At 37.7% G+C, this 21,506-nt stretch overlaps 1 protein-coding gene across 1 annotated transcript; it reads right to left on the bottom strand.

Annotated features, from left to right (window-relative positions):
* Positions 1–11,114: 11,114 nt before the first annotated feature.
* Positions 11,115–21,267, bottom strand: LOC148844143 (TMV resistance protein N-like). The gene is made up of 5 exons (XM_088957606.1): positions 20,660–21,267; positions 17,395–18,511; positions 15,599–15,877; positions 14,476–15,477; positions 11,115–11,816 (listed from the first exon to the last, which is right to left on the bottom strand). The coding sequence occupies exons 1-5, from the start codon at positions 21,133–21,135 to the stop codon at positions 11,289–11,291; spliced, it is 3,402 nt and encodes a 1,133-aa protein (XP_088813732.1). The 5' UTR covers positions 21,136–21,267; the 3' UTR covers positions 11,115–11,288.
* Between the last annotated feature and the right edge of the window lie 239 nt (positions 21,268–21,506).

Genomic DNA, 21,506 nt, shown 5'->3' with positions numbered 1-21,506 from the left:
GAGTAGGTTGAAATAATGTTAACTTTTAAAGAGTATTTTTCTAAAAGATTCTTTACCTCGAGCGGGGAATACATATTTATAGTTGGGTATCCGTGTTTAAGATGAATAATGCTCTCGGGGTTGTTGGGATGAAATCGTCTAACGAGGTCTTTGGGAGGTTTCCTCTTTCTCGGTGGAGTCCGCTTCCTTGTCCATGCAGGACACTCCTTAACCGTACTCTTCCGTCATATGTGATGTCAACGTGGCTTGAGAGAGAAGATGGTTGTGGAGGTTGCCACCTGGCATCCTTGGCTAGTTCAATCATAATCTAAACACCACTCCTCCAGTTCTGAAGTCGAAAAGTGTAGTGCTTGACCACGACTAAGTGTGGAAGAGTTTTGTGGTCCTCGACTGAGGAACTTTAATTTCTTTGAGTTGAGTAGCCTAGAGTAAGGCCAATTTGTTGGGTGAACCAGTCGGTTCAACGCTCGTGCCATTTCTAAGGTGGGTCCGCAGACATGTCATTTCATCTTTTTGAGGTCACGTGTGCGAAGTGTGGCGTCAAATCGGTGTCGTTGACCTGGTTTGATCTGAACTATTGGTTGCCTTTATAAAAAGGGGATAGACGAGTCATTTTACTTTGCCATTTGAGAAAAGTTTATGCCTTGGTGTTTGGATGACGTCCCTTGCTTGATATCTTAGGTGTCCAAAATTTCTTTTTTTTTTTTTCTTTGGTAAGATGTCTTTCACTACGTCTTAATTCCTTGTCTTCCCTTTTCATTGGGTATACTTTGGAGGATGAGAGGGAGGGTAGTCCTCAGTGCAAGGCGACTGATGTTAGGGTGCCGGAGATTGATGCCAATGTGGCCAAGGTTGACGCTGAGGTCTGAGAGATCGGTACCGATGAGGTGGCCAAATCTAATGTGGAGTCTGAAAAGCAAACCCTTGAGGGATGACTTGGGGAATAATTTGCATCGGCTCTATGTAGCCTTTCTTTGGCCGACCTGACTCCGATCCGAGAAATGCATCACATTCCCGAGGAGTACGAACTGAGGTGTCTTGGGATTGGGGAGAGGGCCTCTTCGGCCTATCCAAGGAAATTTGTGTATATGTCCACAATTTTATAGTTGTCCTTAAGTTTCCTTTAGATCCCGAGGTAGTGGTCGACCTAAGGTAGTACTGGGTCTTGCTTGTTTAGTTGATGTTGAACTCATTTTAGTACCTAGTCGGGCTACTGTAGTACTACACTCTTAAAGATATTGAAATCACCCTACCGATGTTTAGATACTTTCTCCACTTGAAGAAGTACAAGTAGGGGTACTACTACTTGTCTGCCAGGCCGAACACCAAGGTGCTTGTTGGGGTCCCCTCTTCCATTAAGCACTGGAAAGAGGGTTTTTTCTTTGTGAAATGTCGAGAAGGTTGGCCATTCTCCCTCACCCTGTCCGTTCCGAGGACCAAGAATAAGGGTCCTTCCCAGATCGAGCTGTCAAAGGAGGAGATAGTTGCTAGGAGGAGGATAGTGCGAGTGCACATCGAGGAGTACACATCGTCCCAATTGCTGACCATGGCTGGGCTAATGTGCCCTTCAACTAATCAATCCCAGTTCGGTCCATGGGTTACGCGGTCTTTCTTTCTTTTTGGTGAGCTTGTCTAACTTTGTGATGAGTTATGTAGACTTGGACATGGCTGGCATAGAGGAGAGAACTCGGTGTATGAAGGCCATGGCTACGAGGAAGGCGCAAGCGGTTAGGACTTTGGGCGTGTAGCCTAGGGCCATAGAGCTTCAATGTCACTCAATGGAATTTACACCTCAGCAGGGGAAGAGGCCGAGATCGGAGGAGGAGGTTGTGGTGATCAACTCCAATAAGACCAAGAATTAGCTTAGGCGGTCCTCGCCGGGGATGCTCCAAAACATGATTTGGTTGAGGCTTCGGCCAGTGTATACATGCCATAGTGGTTGGGGTTTGTCTTCACTAAATTTCCACTTCCCTTCTCCCCTTTGTTTCCTCCACTTTTTTTCTTTGGAAATGACGATGGCCACTGGAACAGCGGCGGGGATCTAACTCTCACAGATCCAACACCGCCGTATTACCCGAATACCTCCAACAGCCATGCATTGTTCTCGCATCTTGCTTGTTGAACGGCAAGAACTATGCTACCTAGAGGCGAGCCATGGAATGAATGCACCCCACGTCTTCCACTTGAAACGAGATTTGGCCCTACTACACAAAGATAATCTCTCGATCTTGAGCTATTTTACTTAAATTGTGCGTGTGGCGCAAAAGAATTCCCAGCCGAGAAAGATAAAAGAAAAGTGACGAATCAATTTTTAGTGATGTATAAATTTTTTGGCTAAGTACCTCGTTATTTGGTTAGCTTCCAAGTGGCCGATGACTAAGAGGCTGAAGTGGAGAACTTTTGCTGGATGAGGACCTAGATGCCGAGCTGACCAGGCCGAACTGGGGGCAGATTGAGTGTCGAGCTGACTGAGCCGAGCTGGGCAGGTTAGGTGCCGAACTGGTCCAAGCTGGGCAGGTTAGGTGCCAAACTGACTGGGCCGAGCTGCATATTAGGTGACAAGCTGACCAGAGGGCCGAGCTGCCTATTAGGTGTCGAGCTAACCAGAGTGCCGAGCTGCCTATTAGGTGTCGAGCTAACCAGAGGGCTAAGCTGCCTATTAGTTGCCGAGCGGGCTGGTGGCGAGTTGGATTGATTGTTGAGCTTCGTCGTTCTTTAGGGGTGGCTGAACCAGCGAGGTCGCTCCGATGCTTAAGTCGGTACTCTCCTAATAGACTGCGAGCTAAAAATCACAAACTATGAGAGCTAGAATATGCTTATTTGCCCCCCCCCCCCGCCATGTCATTGGGGTTGGTGCCTTTATATAGGCATTGTTTGGCATGTGCTTCACACACCGTATCCGAGATTCTCGTGAGGTCATCTAAGTGGTTCGAGATTCCCGGAGGTAACCGCCATGCACGTTGACCACCCTCCGGATCATTCGGCACGTGGGCCAACTTCCAAGGATCGTGGGAGTGTTAGGATATGCATGCCGAATTCGTCAACGAGCACGTCTCGCATGCCGCCAGGTCGGCGCCTGTGCCAGGCCGCCAGTTCGCGCCTGGCCCAGGCCGTCAGACCGACGCTTGTGCCGTGCTGCCAGGTCACGCTTGGGAAAGCCGCCAGTTCATGCCAGGTCACGCCTGGGCCAGGCCGCCAGGTCGACACCTGTGCTAGGCTGCCAGGTCCCGCCAGGGCCAGGCCGCCAGGTCTGCGCCTGTTCCAGGCTGCCAGTTCGTGCCTGGCTCAGGCCGCCAAGTTGGCACTTGTGCCATGCTGCCAGGTCATGCCTGGGCAGGCCGCCAGTTCGTGCCAGGTCGCACCTGGGCTAGGCCGCCAGGTTGGCACCTGTGCTAGGCTGCCAGGTCCCGCCAGGTCGCACCTGTGCCAGGGCGCACTAGGTCACGCCAGGGCCAGGCCGCCAGGTCGCGCTAAGGCCAGGCCGCTAGGTCGCGCCAGGGCCAGGCCACCAGGTCGCGCCTGTGCCAGGCTGCACCAGGTCACGCCAGGGCTAAGCCGCCAAGGCACACCTGGTCCAAGTCGCGCCTGTGCCAGGTCGCTTCTATGCTAGGCCGCCAGGTCACCAAATCAGACACCACCTACTTGGCTAAGGCAAGTTGTTGCCTAAGTGGTTCCGGGTGTCACCTACTTGGCTAAGGCAAGTTGTTGCCTAAGTGGTTCCGGGTGTCACCTACTTGTTCCGAGGTACCATGTGTCACAACATCATTGGAGGGCCAAATTCACCCTCATCAAAAAGGTTTATTAGTTCTAGGACTTGAACGATTCAATATCATACACTCGAGCATGCTGAGAATCGCATGAGCAAAGTATATGCTCTAATAGTCAATTTTTAAAACATTAGTTCTAAAGAATACCGTGTTCATACCAGAATTTCAATGTAGTCTCATTTCCATTAGCAAACTTATAGATGATTTGAACACCGTGGTCTCTTTTTTCCCTACATTTTGTGCCTTACAAGACTTTAAGAAGTTGATTTAAAACCTTTAAGAAGTTGATTAGAGTGGGTCGAGTCTCTGTTGGATTATATCACTTCACATTTCCATCCGCCGTTCCTTCACCATCTTGGCCATGCCTCATACAATAGTATTTTATTAATTACTAATTTGAACATCTCAGCAGTGAGTTCACATCTCCACCGCATAGCACATCTCCGCCGTGTATTAGAAATATCTCCCGATGATAATACCAGAACTGATGATCATCAGATTGAAAGATGTTCCCACTACACGACGGCGATGTGCTATGGGGCATTGTGGGGCGGAGATGTGATATCCTCAACAGCACCAAATAACAGTAATACTTGTTTGTGAGCGAAACTGATTCGCCAGCCCTTCCCAATAAGCTCCAGTCATGCTTCCACCAGATTTGAACTGATGCTTATTGTACCTCTTCTCTATCTAGTGCCAAGTATTTTTTTATCATAATGATGATTGTACTATGGCAATTTGTTTTTATTTATTATTTCTATTTTTTTTTTTACTTAAATGTAAGCCAAACTCTTATTAAGTTTTCAACCAATTCTATCATATGGTGAACACTAGAATATCACTAGGTTTGGGCCCGAGCCCAAAGCCTGGTTTTGATAGGTATTTTATAATATATTAATTATATATTATATATTATATATTATTAAAATATATATTATATTTCTATTATATATATAATAGGAAAAATTCCTAATCAATACCTTGTACTTTGGCTCGAGTGACAATTTAGTCCCCGAACTTTAATTAAATGCGACAATCCAGTATTTGGACTTCCAAAATGTGACAATCTAGTACCCGAACTTTCAAAATGTGGCAATCCAGTACCTACCATTAACCAGTCCGTTAATTAGCCGTTAAATGACATTTGAAAAGTCAAAAATGCCCTTCGAATGCCATATAATTCTCTTTATCAACCAACGAAACGTTGCCAAAAAACTGAACAGTTGCAAATCCTAGCCTCTTCTATTCAAAAAAGTTGGTGACTGTTTAGAAGAATCTAAAATTTGGGACTGTTCATTTTATTATCAATGTTTGGATGGTTGATAAAGAGAGTTAGATGGCATTCTTTGGGCATTTTTTACTTTTCAAATGTCACTTAACGGCTGATTAGCGTATTGGTTAACAACAGATATTGGATTGTCACATTTTGAAAGTCCGGGTATTGGATTGTCACATTTTGAAAGTTTGAGTACTGAATTATCACATTTTAAAGTCCAAATTATCACTCGAGTCAAAGTATAGGTTACTGATAAGGAATTTTCCCTATATAATATTATTGGGTTGGGCGTTTTGGAAAAGTCCAAGTCCGGCCTGAAAACTAGTTAGGCCTGACTTTTAGAGCTTGATATAAGCCCGCAGGCTGAAATCTTTGTCCAAACTCGATTTAGAATGGGTCAGGCCATGCTAGCTCGTCGGGCTACCCAGCCCATGAACAAGTCTAGTGAAGACTAAATATGATACTTGTATTAAGTGCATACAGTCTAACAATGGATTAGAATCTCTCAACTCCAATGCGAGAATTCTTTTTTACAAATGGCATTACACATCAACGCTCTTGCGTAGATACCCCAGAACAAAATGGAGTGGTTGAACGTAAGCATCATCATCTTAAAGTAGCACGTGCTTTACAATTTTAGGCCAAATTGCCAATTCATTTATGGGGTAAATGCATATTGACAACAACATATATAATCAATTATTTACCTACATCATTGCTCAATGGAAATATACCCTATGAGATGTTGTTTAACAAATCACCTTCATATTATCAGCTACAGGTTTTTGGGTGTATATGTTATGCAAGTACTCTCAAGAGTGGACGGGACAAGTTCTCTTTTTGTGTCATTCCCTGCATATTTGTTGGTTACCCAATTGGCCAAAATGGTACCGAGTATACAATATCAGTTCTAAGCAGATATTTGTTTCACATTATGTAGTCTTATTCAAAGGTCGATTTCCATATGCTATTGGTCCAACTTATGCTCCCTCTACAAACATTGGTATCACTGCTACACCTCCAATGATACGGTGGCTTGCTACAGATTATGGTGCCTCTATTACTCCATTTACAGAATCTGCTATTACCCCCGTCTTGTGTAGGTCCTCCTATTTCTACAAAAAAAAACCCAACAAGTTGAAATTATAAAGCCCACTGTAATCCATGAAAACCTAAACCAACTTACTCCATCCACTAACCCAACTAAACATCCACTAATCCACTCAGAAGGCATGTTCGTCAATAATCAAATTGGATTTATATATCACTAGATCTGAACTGAATACAAGTCGATTATAGCCTTGAAGTTATGGCAATTTTTTTTATTTTTGCTTATTTATCTATTTTTATATTTTTATTATATATGATTTATGATGTCACAAGCCCATACCATTGAACTATTGACCCACCATGGCCCAAGACAATTGGATTGCTAACATTGACCCAATCCATTTTTATATGCAATATAGATAAATGCTATATTTATAATATTTTTGATTAATTGTTTTAGTGTATTTAGTACTAAAATTTGAAAAATATGAACTACTTCTAGTCTTCTATATTCTATACTTTTTATTGACATATCCATGAATCCTTTCTTAAATTGATCTAAAATTAAATTTGGAGAGAATTAATAATAATATAGGATACTTTGGCAAGGAATGGGCCAACCAAATTAATTGATTGATTTATTTTTTAAATATTATTAGACATCTAGTTCCAGATGGCTTGTGGGGAAAGGTGAGATTAATGTTTGATTGTAGGTGGACTGGTGATGAGCTATTTATTAATCATGTGAGGGTTTAGAGCTGAGGCTCAACTAAGGTTGTAGGCTAAAGATTTTTTCCTGTTTAATGCATGGAAGATGGGATTTGGAGAAACTCTGTGGGTACCTTGAGGAAAATGTGGTACAGAACATTGTCATTCTTGTATTTTTTCCTTATGTTTGTGAGGATAGTGTGGTCTAGATGGGTTGTAAAAATGGTGCTTTTTCTTTGAAAGTGGTGAAAGAGGTTCTTCGGCCTAGACGCCAAATGACAGGTATGGGTTGGATTTGGTTAACAGAAATTCTTCCACATATATCTTTTAGTTGTTGGAGAATTGTGAACAATAGGATCCCTGTTGAGTGTTGACATGAATCTAAAGAAGCTAGGAGTTTATTTGTTCTCGCGTTGTGTTAGTTGCAGAGAGCATAAGGAGGAACCCTTACAGCATCTTTCATAGATATATAGTGTTTTGGCTTCGAAGGTCTAGAGCTATTCTGCTAATACATAAATATTTGTTCTGAGTAAGGGTGTCAATGGACCGATTTTCGATTGGACCCCGTCCAGTCCAAAATCAATTTGAACGATTTGGACGGACCAACAAGATATATTGGATTGGACCAATCCGGTCCAAAATATTTATTATATTGGATTGGACCTAGTCTGTTCATAACAAATTTATATTGGGTTGGGTTGGATTAAGCCAATATCTAGTTCATTGATATAAGATAAGAATATATGTGTCAATGGACCAGATTTGGATCGAAACCAATCTAAATCAAAACGAATTTGAACAAATTGGAGGTCCAGACATTAAATTAAACTGGTCCAAATTGGTCCAAAACATTCATTAGATTGGATTGGACCTGGTTTATAATGGACTCACAGTGGACTGGATCCAATTGAACCAAATCCAGTCCAATTGACAGCCCTAATTCTGAGGATACAGTGGGTAGCTGGGTTCTGTATTGGCAACTTTGGCAGGTTCCAAGAGCTCCCATTAGAGATGGATTTTGGGTTATCGCCCTAATTTATTTTATTTTTTCTGAAAAGGATAAGGTAAGATTTATTAATAATAAACAGAAAGGGTATACCAGGGCATACAAGGTGTGTACGATGGAGGCCCCTGAGCTCCTCAAACATGGGATATCACCCAACCAAAAACAAACCACAAACTAGGGCAACCAACCCTAACAAACAAAAGAACAAACCAGGACAGGGGGGGACTGAAAGAACCAACTAATTACGGCCCGACCAATCAAGTTGGAGAAAACAAAACACTAAGGCCCCGTTCGTTTTTCGGTAAGTTACTTATCCGGGTAAATGCACTTACCTAGATAAGTGTTTCCAAAGAAAGAATTACCCAGGTAAGTGCATTAACCCATGTTCTTTTATTTCCCATGTAAATAAGGCAGGCCATTTTAGTCATAAAAATCCATTATTACAAAGAGCATTTTTGTCCCATTAAAGTGTTGATAACTTCCCCCCAAGGTGGGAAAGTTAATTACCCACCTAGGATATGAGTATCACTTACCCAGGTAAGTGATACCTAGGAAAATAGACTTTCCCTAGTCCCCACATAAATCTGAAAAAAGAACTTGGGATTCTTGGTCAATGGGAATCAAAATCCCATTGACCAACTCCCCCCCCCCCCCTCAAAATCCAGAAAAAGGATGCCCCCTAACGAAAAGGGGGGAACGAAATCCTAAGCAAAATTAAGAAGAGGCTACAACTCTTCCTCTACTTCTTCTGTCTCTACCCCTTATACTTCGCATGCTCATTCCTAGCCCCATTCTTGGCACTAGGATGCTTTATACTACATTTATTTTGTGGGAGTTATGGAAGGAGTGTAACGACAAACTTATGGAGGGAAGGAGTAACACTTCTTCTTCTATTATTTCCAAAATTATTCTATGGTTAAGAGAGATCTCAGCTACTCTTAGACTGTATTTGGTTTGAAGGAAAGAGTAGGGAAAGGAAATGAAAAGTAAGGTAAAGAAACCTTTACAAACCTTGTATGAGCTTCCCTACCTTTCCTTTCCTTTCCCCACCTTTTCCTTCAAACCAAACATAGCCTTAATGTCAAGGAGAGATCTATACATCATTGGTTGCAGATGGCCTAGGTCTTGATCCTAGGTTTGTTCCTCTTCCTAAGCTCAAGCTTGTTTTTTGGATTCCTCCTCTAGTGGATAAAGTGATGATTAATGTTGATGGGCCCACAAAGATAAATCCTAGTATTAGTGGTGGTGGTGGCATTTGTCATGACCATCAAAATAATCTTCTATTTGCCTTTGCTTAGAAATATGGAGTGGGTACAAACTTAGGCCATGTTTGGTTCAATTCTCATTCTTTCTCATTCTTATCCAAGATGAAATTCTAAAATGGAAAAGAATGGGTAAAAATAAGCCAAATGAGAAAATATTGCTATGAACCAAATGCTTTTTTCCTAAAAATGAATTCTTTTCAGATTGACAAGTGTCCTATGTTGCTCATTTTAATTCTTCAAAAAAGTGTCGGTATTCACAAACCGCCAGCCTAGGTCTCTAATAGTCAATGTTTACCAATTGGCATAGATGTTTTGTAAAAGTAGTTTCTTATAAGTGATTTTATAAAAGTACTTTCGAAAAAATGCTTTTATAAAAGATCTTTTATAAAAGTACTTTCATAAAAGTGCTTTTATAAAAGTACTTTCCTAAAGTGCTTTTGTACTTTTGTAAAAGTGCTTTTATAAAATTACTTTCATAAAAGTGATTTTATAAAAATGCTGTCATAAAAGCACTTCCATAAAAATACTTTCATAAAGTGCTATTATAAAAGCACTTTTATAAAAAGTGCTTTCATACAAGTACTTCCATAAAAGTGCTTTTATAAAAGTACGTTTGTAAAAGTACTTCCGCAAAAGTACTTTTGTAAAAGTGTTTTAGTAATGTACTGTTATAAAAGTGCTTCCATAAAAGTACTTTCATAAAGGTACTTTCGTAAAAGTGTTTTTATAAAAGTGCTTTCGTAAAAGTACTTTTATAAAAGTGCTTTCATAAAAGTACTTCCGTAAAAGTGTTTTTGTAAAAGTATTTTCACAAAAGTGCTTTCATGTAAAAGTACTTTTATAAAAATGCTTTCGCAAAAGTAAACATCTATGGCAAGTTGGCAACAGTTTTATAGGTAGAGTTTCCTCAAAGAATGAAATGAGCAAGATGGGGCATGATTAATTTTCATTCTGCAGGCTAGTCAAATTTTGTGCAATGGGACTGATTTTTCATTTTAAAAAGAATGTGGCCTTGAGTAAGAATTTTGTAACCAAACACTCTAATGTTATTCATTCTTGTCCATTCTTGCATAAAATGAGCAAGAATTAAGAAAAAGAGGCCCAGAGCAATGAACCAAACATGGCCTTAGTGGCTGAATATTTCAGGGTGATTGTTGATGGCATCTCCCAAGCTAAGGCTTTCGGTTTCATTGAGGGGTCCAGTAAGGCTCCCTACAAGTGCCTTTGGTATTTATTTGAATGTTTAAAACTAACTAGAGATGCAGGGGGTTTATTAATTGTAGATTTGTTTATAATTAGGGGTACAACTTGGGCGGGCTTGGGTTGGACTTCATCAAATTTTGAATGGAACTGGCATGAAGGCCTAGTGTAAAATGCTAATTCGGGCTAACATGTCAAAAAATAAATTGAAAATGCTCATTTAATGTGATTACAATGACGTGCCTACCTGATCTAGACTCATTTCTTTTATTTGAGCCTCTTCAAACATTTTGTATATTCTATGAACTGTTGAGCCCCTCGTAGTCTTTTTAGAGGGGTAAGGTTTCGACATGCCCCCTACCTCATAGGCTTTATTTTTCATCAAATTTGTTAAAATTTTCTAGTGTTTATTATTAGACATTTAATATTAAATTAGTATTTACATTTAATTTTCTATATTAACAAAAAATTTTAATATAATAAATAGAACATTTAATACTAAATTAAATAAAGGGACAATTAATAATCATTTCAATTAATGAATTCCTAAATTCTCTTGTAATTAGTGATAACTGAGTTACTAATATCTTTTGGATACTTTTATAAAATTTAAAGAGGTCCAAGAATACAATAAATAGAACTTCATTTACCATTTGTTGGGAGTGACTATATTCCAATGTTTCTCCACTTTATGTGATATAAAATTTGGAGTGTAGCCATTAGATCCTTTCTAGAAAATGTCAGCAAGAAAAATGCACGTAAGCATTTACCCATTGATGATCAGGACTAAGAAGATGGAGTACAAATAAATTAAATCTGTGATGAGCAAAATATTGGAATTTATCCACTGGATCCCTTCTGTTGGAGATATAAGTGGTAAATTAAATTTAGTTTAAACAATAAAACCCAAAACAGATCTAATGCGGAATATCCAAGAAACTAAAGTATCAACAAATCAAAACCAGTGTAGAATTGTCACAACAACTGATACTTTTTAGTGCCAGCACCATACTAATTCACCCAACTTGCAATAACTCACATTCCTGTGAACTGGTTTCATCTAAATTGCATAAAAAATGGATCCCGCACTTTTTCACCTGGATTGCCATCTCATCAGGCTTGAAAACTGATTGATCCCCATACTTCTTCACTTTGGAAACTGACCCCAATTCAAATGAGACCTCCACTTGATTCCCACCACTCAACAAATTCCCAAATTGAGCATGTGGAATGTAAGCTACCCACATATTGTGTGTGTCATGTCGAAAGAGAACAGAGCCTCCATAATTAGCAGGATATCTCCAGTCAACTTTCTTGGTCTTATTAACAAAATAGGCATCAAGGTAAGCAAAATAAGCTAATAGTTTTTTGTCATTGTTGTCGACTTCATACATAGCACATAAGATCAACCCTTGAATAACCTTGTGATCTAAAAGTAGGGGAACCTCAAAAGATATTGAAGAGGCAAAGCTCTGGTGATGAAACCACTTTGGAATATTACCTTCATAAAAGAAGGCTTCTAGCCCACCATCCTCAGAAATTATCTGCTACATTGAATCATAAAACAGCAATAAATTTAAAGAATTAAAAGAGCAGAAAAATTATATATTTGAAGAGAGCAATTCCAAGGTGCAAAATCACATATTGTGGTATTAGTACCAACAAATGAACCTTTAACTGTAAAGTTGCACCATAAACACTTTAGTGTTGCAAGATGAATGAATTAATGAAGGTATGGTATAAAATTTATAACTTGAGGTGCATTTCATGGTGATGTCCGGTACCAAAATATGTGTTTATGGGGCAAAGAATTTTGTTGCTTGAGGTGCATTTCATAGTGCTGGTATACCAAGTATATGTTTGGTATCGATGTTGCATATACAGCACTGTTTTCTAAGAAAATGTTGCTATCAGGTAGGATGTTTCTTGGGGCAACAACAATACCTTCTGTTTAGTACCAGTGCTCAATATCTGTTTTCAGCACTTGTATCCATTATAGGAAGTCCACGTCACTGCCACATCATGTCCTCATTGGCAGCAATGATCTCCAAATTGAGAAAACGTCGAATTCGGTATTTCCCCTGACCACACCTTCTTGATTTCCAAGGCGTGGTTTGGAGTACCGTTTTTTATGGAAAAACGGTACCAAACATGTTACCATTTTCTGGAGCACCGATTTTTCCAATGTGGCGCTGATATATCACCATTTTCTGGAGCAACAACATCGATGCCAAACACCACCCAAAAGTATGTGTTTATGGGGCAAAATTTTGTGGTTGAGGTGCATTTCATAGTGCTAGTACCGAAAAATGTGTTATGGGGTAGCTACTTATGCATTCAACTAACCATATCCTATTATGTTATTTATCAGTTAAAATATGAAGTGAGGGTTGATTTAAGTACGCATAAGGCTTACATTCATCCCATTATCTCCTTAATTCTCCCTTTTCAATACCACCAAGAGGGAAAAGAAAATGTCGCCAAAATACCATCAATTAATGGCAATACAAATTTCAACTTTTAGATAAAAATTGGAAATTTTCTGGTATGGGCATTTTTAAATATTTGTATATAATTAAGAAATGTAGTCCATGATTTTTAGGCTGAGTTTGGAAAGAGTATAAATGCAAATATGTACAGTACAAATACATATAAAATAATACAAAATAGAAGGTTTTGTGCTCTGCATATTTGCATTTGTACTCCTTCCAAACTGGGCTTTAAGAAAAAGTTCTTCCGGTGACACTTTTGCAGGTCCAAGGCCCGTTTGGTTGACAGTTGGAATTGGAATCAAAATCTTCCGGAGTCGGAATCAGAATGGCCTATATAGTCTGTTTTGTTCAAACATGAATGAGAATGGGAATTGGAATCAATAGGAATGAGATTTCATTCCCAAGAGAGAGGCAGGGAATGACCATTCCCTCAGATGGGGGAATGCCATTCCAGCAGGAATGGGAATGAGATTCTGATTCTGCCCAAGCAAACAGTTGGAATCAGAATAGTTCATTTCGATTCCGATTCCAGACCCCTATTCCTACGAACCAAAGGGGGGCCTTAACTCTTTATCTCAGCTACTTCTAAAAGGACTTCATATATCCAATGACATTTTTCTATTGATTGTTATTATTATCAAGAAGAAATCTATTAAAGATGGCATTGTATTGTTTCTTCTTATCTTTGATTTCCTCTGTATTTGTACTTTTCTACAAAATCAAACTGACAGAGTACATGTTTGATTTTCTCTTATTTTTATAGGGTCATTTACAAGAACACTCCTATAGTTTCATTTCATGGATTTACTTAAACCTACCATACAGTTTTCATTTTACTAAAACACCACCCCCTATGGTTTGCAACCTATTTACTTAATCGACCTTTTATTAAGAAGTGTTTACTTTGCCATTTGAAAATAATAACATGATCACCTAAACTGAGTCGAAAATGTTCAAGAGCATGGGCCCAGGATTGTTAATTCCAAAAGTACCCTTAACACTTCTTCGTATACATGAAACAAAATTGACCAAATAGAACCAAAGTGGTTGTTCATATCTTACTAGGGGGGAAATGGTATTTTTTATTTTCTTTTGATTAAATTGACTCAAATGGACATTAGGGTCAAAACTATCATCTTCCACTAGGTCGATTTGGTAAATCGATTGCAAACTATAGGGGGTGTTTTAGTAAAATACAAACTATAGGGTGAAGTTTAATAAAATTGAAGAAGAGAGTTGGTCCTAGTTTGATGGTGGATGAAAACGGAAGAAGAGAGAAAATGTTGAACAAGTTGGAGGACATGCATGGTACCACCTCCTGATTTTTAGATCTAAAACCTAAATTCCTAAATCCTAAATTCTAAAAATTTAAACTCTAAAGCCTTAAACCCTAAACTTTAAGCACTTAAACTCTAATCCTAAATCCTAAATCCTAAACCTTAAAATCTAAATTCCAACCCTTGAATCTTAAACCCTAAACTCGTAAAACCTAAAATTAGTGTGTAAAATGGTTATAGTAGGATGCATGTCCTCCAACTAAGTATCTTCCTAAAAAATTCATTCAGTTTTGGGAAAAAGTATCCATAAAATATTGTATTTGTTTGGATATTGTGAAAATGGCTTTTTGGGAAGCATAAATATATATGTTAGTAATGTCTGATTTTTAATGTGTTTGTGTGTGTGAGAGAGAGAGAGATGAAGAGATGATTACCTCGAAAGATGCCAATCTACCAAGGTCCTGAAGCTCAAATATCTCGCTGCAGTCATGAAGCTCAAACGGTAGTAAGCTGTGTGTGTTTGGCATATTTGATAAACTCAATGACTCGCAATCACAAAGGTTTAATTCCTGCAAACTTGAAGGAAGTTTCGGGAGTGACTGAAGCCGTGTACAACGGCTTAAATTAATGCGAAGGAGTCTGGACAGGCAACTGATACTTGACTCTTGGACATAATGTGAGAATCCTTCCAGTGATGAGCAACCAGGTGCATACAACTCCTCTAAACTTGACGGAATCTCTGGAAGTGATCGAAGCATTTTGCAATTCTGTAACTCAAGAACCTCGAGCTTGGAAAGGTGACTGATGCTGGATGGTAGACTAGTAAAATTGTTGTGGCTTAGATCCAATACTTTCAACGACTGTAAGCTCCCAATGTCATTAGGAATAGCACCTTCTGACAGATTGCATTTGCTGAGAATTAGGCCACTTAAGGAGTATAAACCCGAGAAAGAATTGGGTAGGAGATTGGAATCAGGTCTACTCTTTCCTGGAGATAGCATTGATGAGAAGAACGAATGGAATAAATTATCTGATGATACTTTACATCCTTCTAAAGATAATATCTTGAGCTTCTTCAAGCTTAAGATGGAGTAAGGTAATTGTCTTATTCCACTTCCATCTACTGTAAGCTCCGTTAGAGATTCCATATTTCCTAATTTCTCTGGCAACTTTTCAAGCTTTGAGCACCCAGAGAGAATAAGATTTTCAAGAGATTTCAACTTGCAAATGCTGCTTGGAAGACCCTTTAGTTCCTTGCAATCTTTCAGATTCAGAAGAATGATTCTATCAAGAAGTTGAATAGAAACATGAACCTCAACCAAGCTGGTACAGCCTTCAAGAATCAATCTCTCAAGGTTGGGAAGTCCCAAGAAGTCTGGAGTTCTGGTAAGGTAATAGGAATGACTGAGATCAAGTACTTTTAATTTTTCAAGCAACTGTCACATATATATAAGAAAAGAGGAAGAAATCAGTTAATTTCATTAATTCCATGCTTGAAATATATATACAACTACTACTGAAAGATGAAGAACAAAGAGAAATTAATGCTGTATATACCATGATTTCCTTCCAGACTTGTTTCAATCTGCTATGTTGCATATCAAGAGCAACGAGGTTCTCTAGATTAAAATTGGACGGTAGAAATGTCAAAGGGAAACCATGCCAGCACAGCCATCTTAACTCTCCAGAGACATGCTCGTAGGACCCCGTTAGCGTTACATAATCCATTCTGAGTAGTCTTAGCTTTTTCATCCTATCGAATGCTTCGGTTGTCAATTGTAGATTACCTGTTCTGGATAGGCTTTCTAGTACAATGCCTTGAATTTTTTCTGTTGCCTGATTAGAAACTTTAATGAGCAACTAATGCTTATATACATGCACAGTTTAATTGATAATAAATTCTTAATTTGCTCATCTATAATATGATGATATTGACTTCAAAGTCGAAATGTTCTAGTCCTTTAGGCTGCGCTTGAAAACGATGCAAATAGAGTGTAAATCCCGGCCGGTTCAGGGTAAATTTGCACTCTGATTCACTTTTGCCTCTGTTTGGCAACATTACATTTATGCACTGACAAATGACTGACCAATGCATATTTACATTTATAATAAGATGTAAAAGTACATCAATAAGAAAGAAGTAAATTTGCATTCAAGTGGGCTTTTGATAAAAAAAGGCATAGACTTTATTGGAATTTTTGTTTACAACCATTACAGCTAATTAAAAATCTATTTGGTAAGAAGGTAACTTTGTCAATGCAAAACTAACATGACTTTGCAATTTATATGGACCATTTTACACTATATATATTTGCATTCACGCTAATTTGCATCATTGCCAAACGCAGCCTTAGTAATTAATTATTTCTTAAACTTATACTCACAATAAGCAAGCCTTCTGTAGTCCCAAAATATTTTTTCACTTTAAGCATGCATGGTGGTTCTCACTTTCTATGTGTCTTAAACTTCAAAGCAATCAGTTATTGTATTCAAAGTGTGATTTGTGCTCTTTCTCTTTTGTCACATGGCAAAAAGAAAGCAAATTAATTAATCATTTGCAATTAAGGAGCAAGAAAACAAATCCAATCCAATACAAAGAAGGCTTTATTTTGGCTACATGGGAAGGGATTTCATGCTAAACGTTGCAGCATGAATAAAAAAAAAAGGTGTGATGATATGAACATGTGTGACCCAACGCATCCTAATTCAAGAACATTCTGTGGTTGTTTAGACTATTTTAAATGACAAATTATATATATATATATAGAGAGAGAGAGAGAGGAGAGAGAGAGAGAGAGAGAGAGAGATAGATAGATATAGATATAGATATAGATATAATTTAGGGGTGTCAATTGAACCAGATTTGGCCCAATCCAATCTGGTCTATGAGTCCATTACATATGGACCAGGTCCAATCCAACCCAATAAAATACTCTGGACCATTTTAGATCAGTCCAATTCAATGTCTGGACAGTCCAATCTGTTCAAATTGGTTCTAATTTAAATTGATTCCAACCCAAACCCAGGTCCATTGACACTTGCATTCTTCTATCAATGGACTAGATATTGGTTCAGTCTGACCCAATCCAATATATAAATCTATTACGGGTGGACCAAGTCAAATCCAATCTAATAAATACCTTGAACCATTAAGTCTGGACTGGTCCAATTCAATATATCTTATTGGTCCACCCAATCCATCCAATTTGATTTTGACTTGGATGGGCCCAACCCAAAACTGGTTCATTGACAATCCTAGATATTAACATACACATGAAATATATAAATTCCTATATATTACTGATATTCACACAAATATATATAAGAGATTCTTTTGTATTTTTTATCATTACCTTACATTTCTCCAATACATAATGGGCATCTTCATGAAACCATAGTCTGCTTCGTTTTCCTGGTTCCTTTAGAGATTCTTCACGAACAATTTCTCTTCCCATGTCCCGTAGTAGATCATGCATCCTCAACTCATTGTTTTCATTGACTGTTAAAAGAGACTTACGAACAAGGATACCAATTTCATTTTCTGAATCGTTGAAACCACAACCATCTAATATTGTAGTTACATAGCCTTTGTCCATTCCAATGAAGAAGAATGCAATATCGAGGAATATATCCTTTGCATTCTCATCATCATCTAGTCCATCAAAACTTATTCTGAGTTTTTTCTGAATTTGATTGTAAGGAATCCTTTTTAGTTTTTCCAAAGCACTTCTCCATTCAGCCATGCTTCTGTTTTCAGCCAAGAAAGAACCCAACACCTCAAGAGCTAAAGGAAGCCCTTGGGCATAATGTACTATATCTTTTGAGACACCCAAATACTCTTCTTTAGGCTGATCTATTCCAAAAGCATGCCAACTGAAAAGCTGAATGGATTCATCATCACTCAATTTTTCTGCATTATACTTTTCATCCACATGAAGTACATCTAGCACATCTTCATCCCTAGAGGTTATGATAATTCTACTTCCTGCACCAAACCAACTTCGCTCTCTAGCCAAAGCATTTAATTGGTTTATCTGATGCACATCATCTAGAACAAGTAGAACCCTTCTACTACCAAGTCTTCCTTTGATCAATGTAATTCCTTCATCAACATTACTTATCTTTAATCTTTCTTCCTTTAGGATGTTTGAAAGAAGCTTTTCTTGTAAAAGGACAAGACCATTAGATTTCTTAGAGTCTTCGTTAACATTTGCAAGAAAGCTACTGCCCTCAAAACTGTGAAAAAGTAGATTGTATACAGACTTAGCAATGGTTGTCTTACCTATTCCACCCATACCGCAGATTCCTACAATGCGAATATCATCACCTGACTGATGAATTTTCAAAAGTGAGTTCACACGCTCCACACGGGAGTCTATTCCAACCGAGTAGGTGGTAATATCCAACAATGTCTTACTCAATTTGGTCAAAACCACTCTCACAATTTGTTTGATGATCAATGTCTGCTCCCTGTCCGATTGCAAAACAAATGTGTTAAGGAAAGAAAGATAAATCAATCAATGAATGCGTAGTCAGTTGAAATAATTAAGCCATATATAAAATTAAACCAGAAGTGAAATACATAGTCAATGTGATGGTATTTAGTAGTGTTAGCTATATACTATTGGTCAAATTATAAACATAAAAACTGGAATCAAGTCGAAATTGAAAAGAAGTAATAAACTACTAAGTGTTTAAAGTAAGCATAATTAGGACTGCAATTTCCTCTTGGTGCACCTAACTTTTAGAAGCTTTCATGAGCTGTTAGCTAGAGAAAATTTATTATTTTTGTTAATGCAAAGGTTAAGGTTGTTATTTATCTTTTATTCTTCCATTGTGAAATCTTAAAAAAATTAATTACCAGGAAAAACCCTACAATTAATAACTTCTATTCATTTTAGGCTCACTAGTAAATGTTCACATTTATTGCATTGGCAATTCAAATGCGCTGATGGTGATAATTTTGGTGTTCTTATCAGAACCCATGTAACAAAGACAAGTAATGAAAGCATGATTTACAAGGTGGGTTTATTGCGTTTAAACCTAAAGATCTAGCTTGAAATCTTTAATTTATTGATGTTTTGAACTTGCAGTAAATTGAACAATTAGATTAATTGATCTGTCACTTGGATAAATCTCAAACCATATTTCAACCCAAAACCACTGTTACAAAAACCATTGCCTTGGTCAACAACTAATTAAATGACTAGACCTATTTGACTAAGTCCATGCGCCATTGGTAGGTCATCATCAATTCTATTTTTCTTTCTTTGTGTTATTTTCAGTGTTTCCATCACTAGTAAAAGTATGTTTCTTTTTCTACGCATATTTTTATTTAATATGAAGAATATATAATATTAAACACATCCTTAAATTGTTATCACATTTGTTATATTACTTTTATGTGTATTGGCTGATTTAAGACATCATCACTAGTTGATTTGTTTGAATGGGAGAGAAATGTAGTTCGAATCGATTATTAGAACATTGATTTTTTTATCAGTGTTTTATTACATGATCAAATTGACCAGTTAGATTGTTTGACTTGTCACCTTATCAAGATTCTAGATGCACTTGTCACGAAATTGAACTATTTTACCCAATCAACGAGGGGTAGTGGGTGACGCTTTATTTCTCTTTTTTCCTTAATTTTTATATTTCATTTCCATTTTTAATAAAAATAAATCTTATTTATTACACTTTCAATATGATGAATATATACTATTTAGAGATAGGCCCAATTTTTATTACAAATTTTCTATACTTTTTATAATTTTTTGTATCTCTATCTATTTTTTACTTTTATATTATTTAGTTATGAGACCATGGGTTGACCGGCCCATTTGACCTAGATAGTTGAACCACTAACCCGCAACTTAGATGGAAAAACCATATTTGCTTTTGGTTCAAATTTAATTGTTGTATTCCATTTCTATTATTAATAGAAATAATTTTACTTATCACATTTATTTTTTTATATGATGAATTTATAATGTTAGAATGTGCCTAAATGTTTTCTACAAAATTTATGTGCACTTCCATTTTTTGAAAAAGGTAAAATATATATAATATTCAAAGAATAAAGGAGAGAAATATGTACAAAGGGGATGACTAATCCAGAAAAAACAACCAAGAGAGTCAGTCAAAGGAGAAATTCCAATAGAATGAACCAAAGCAAGCCAAATGAACAAGAAAGAAAATTATATCATGGGTTGACTCATTTGAACAAGAAGGTTGCACTATTATCCCACCACCTAAACAAGAAAATGGTTTAATCTTCTAATTGCTTTTAATTTTATATTTTATTTAATTTACCTCATTATAGAAATATTCTTTTTCACCACACTTACCTATTATTTAATTAATAGAGTTTAATGATGGAAAACAAAAATACCTTAAATATGGGACTAATGAGAGGGAACATAATGAACTGAAGAGTGGCATCCAAATCATGTTTTATGCCCTCACAATAGAGAATGACCAAATCTACAAACTCAAGGTCTATTTCCTCCTTGATAAGGTCTATCTCATCCTTTTTATAATTATAATATAATATAGATTAGCTTATGCAATTTTGCATACAAAATTGAAAGGAGCTGTTTAAATTTCAGTAAGAACCTTTTGGTAGCGTTGTCTAGATGCCATCCACTCAAATTTCCTGCTTGCTTCAGAGCTGTCCTCCACGTCTGCACCTTCTCCATCCTTACGCCGTGCTCCTCTTCGTGTTCGGCAAATGCTTTGGCAAAACATCCACTCTGTTTCCGCACATCAGACGGATGGACGTCATAGAAAACAGGCAGAACAAATTGGCCCATCTTTCTTCTGCATTCTAGAATTTTCACAAGTTTATCCAGGCAGCATCTGGAAGACGCATAGTTCCTGGAGAAAACGATGACAGAAATCCTTGATTCCTCCATTGTTTTCTGCACTTCAGGTGGAATTTCTTCTCCGTTCCTGCTGACTTCTTCATGATCTCTGATCGTTTGAGCCCCTCTTTGAACCAAAGATGTATACAAATCATCAATGAAGTTTTGGTTGGATTCTTCACCCACAGAACTCAAGAAGACCATGTGTTTCCAATAACTGGAAGCCATGAGAAAATAGCTCAAGAGATACTATGGTTCTGGGGCTAAACTTGCTGACCATATATGAACCACCAACACAGGAAGCAGCTGTTTCTTCCATGAACTTCTTTATCCATGACAGTACTTCAGATCTAAAGTCAAACTTTGGCAACTCATCTTATTTTTTAATTTTCTAATCTTTTGATGTATGATGATGGTTATTTTATTGGTTACCATTTTATATTAATGTGATCGATGATTATCTAAGGAGGGGCCGTTTTTTAACAGTTGAAGTTGCTAACTGAGACTTATTGCTTTTAGAAGTCGTTAAAATAATTAAATTGCAGTTACAAACGGTTTCTACGGTGGATGACAACTCCGTAACTCGGTTTTATGAAAAA

The sequence above is a fragment of the Nelumbo lutea genome, chromosome 8 (genome assembly GCF_056320005.1).
Source record: "Nelumbo lutea isolate HS-2025 chromosome 8, American lotus-T2T, whole genome shotgun sequence".
Lineage (NCBI taxonomy): Eukaryota > Viridiplantae > Streptophyta > Magnoliopsida > Proteales > Nelumbonaceae > Nelumbo > Nelumbo lutea.
This window is presented reverse-complemented; position numbering and strand designations above follow the sequence as displayed.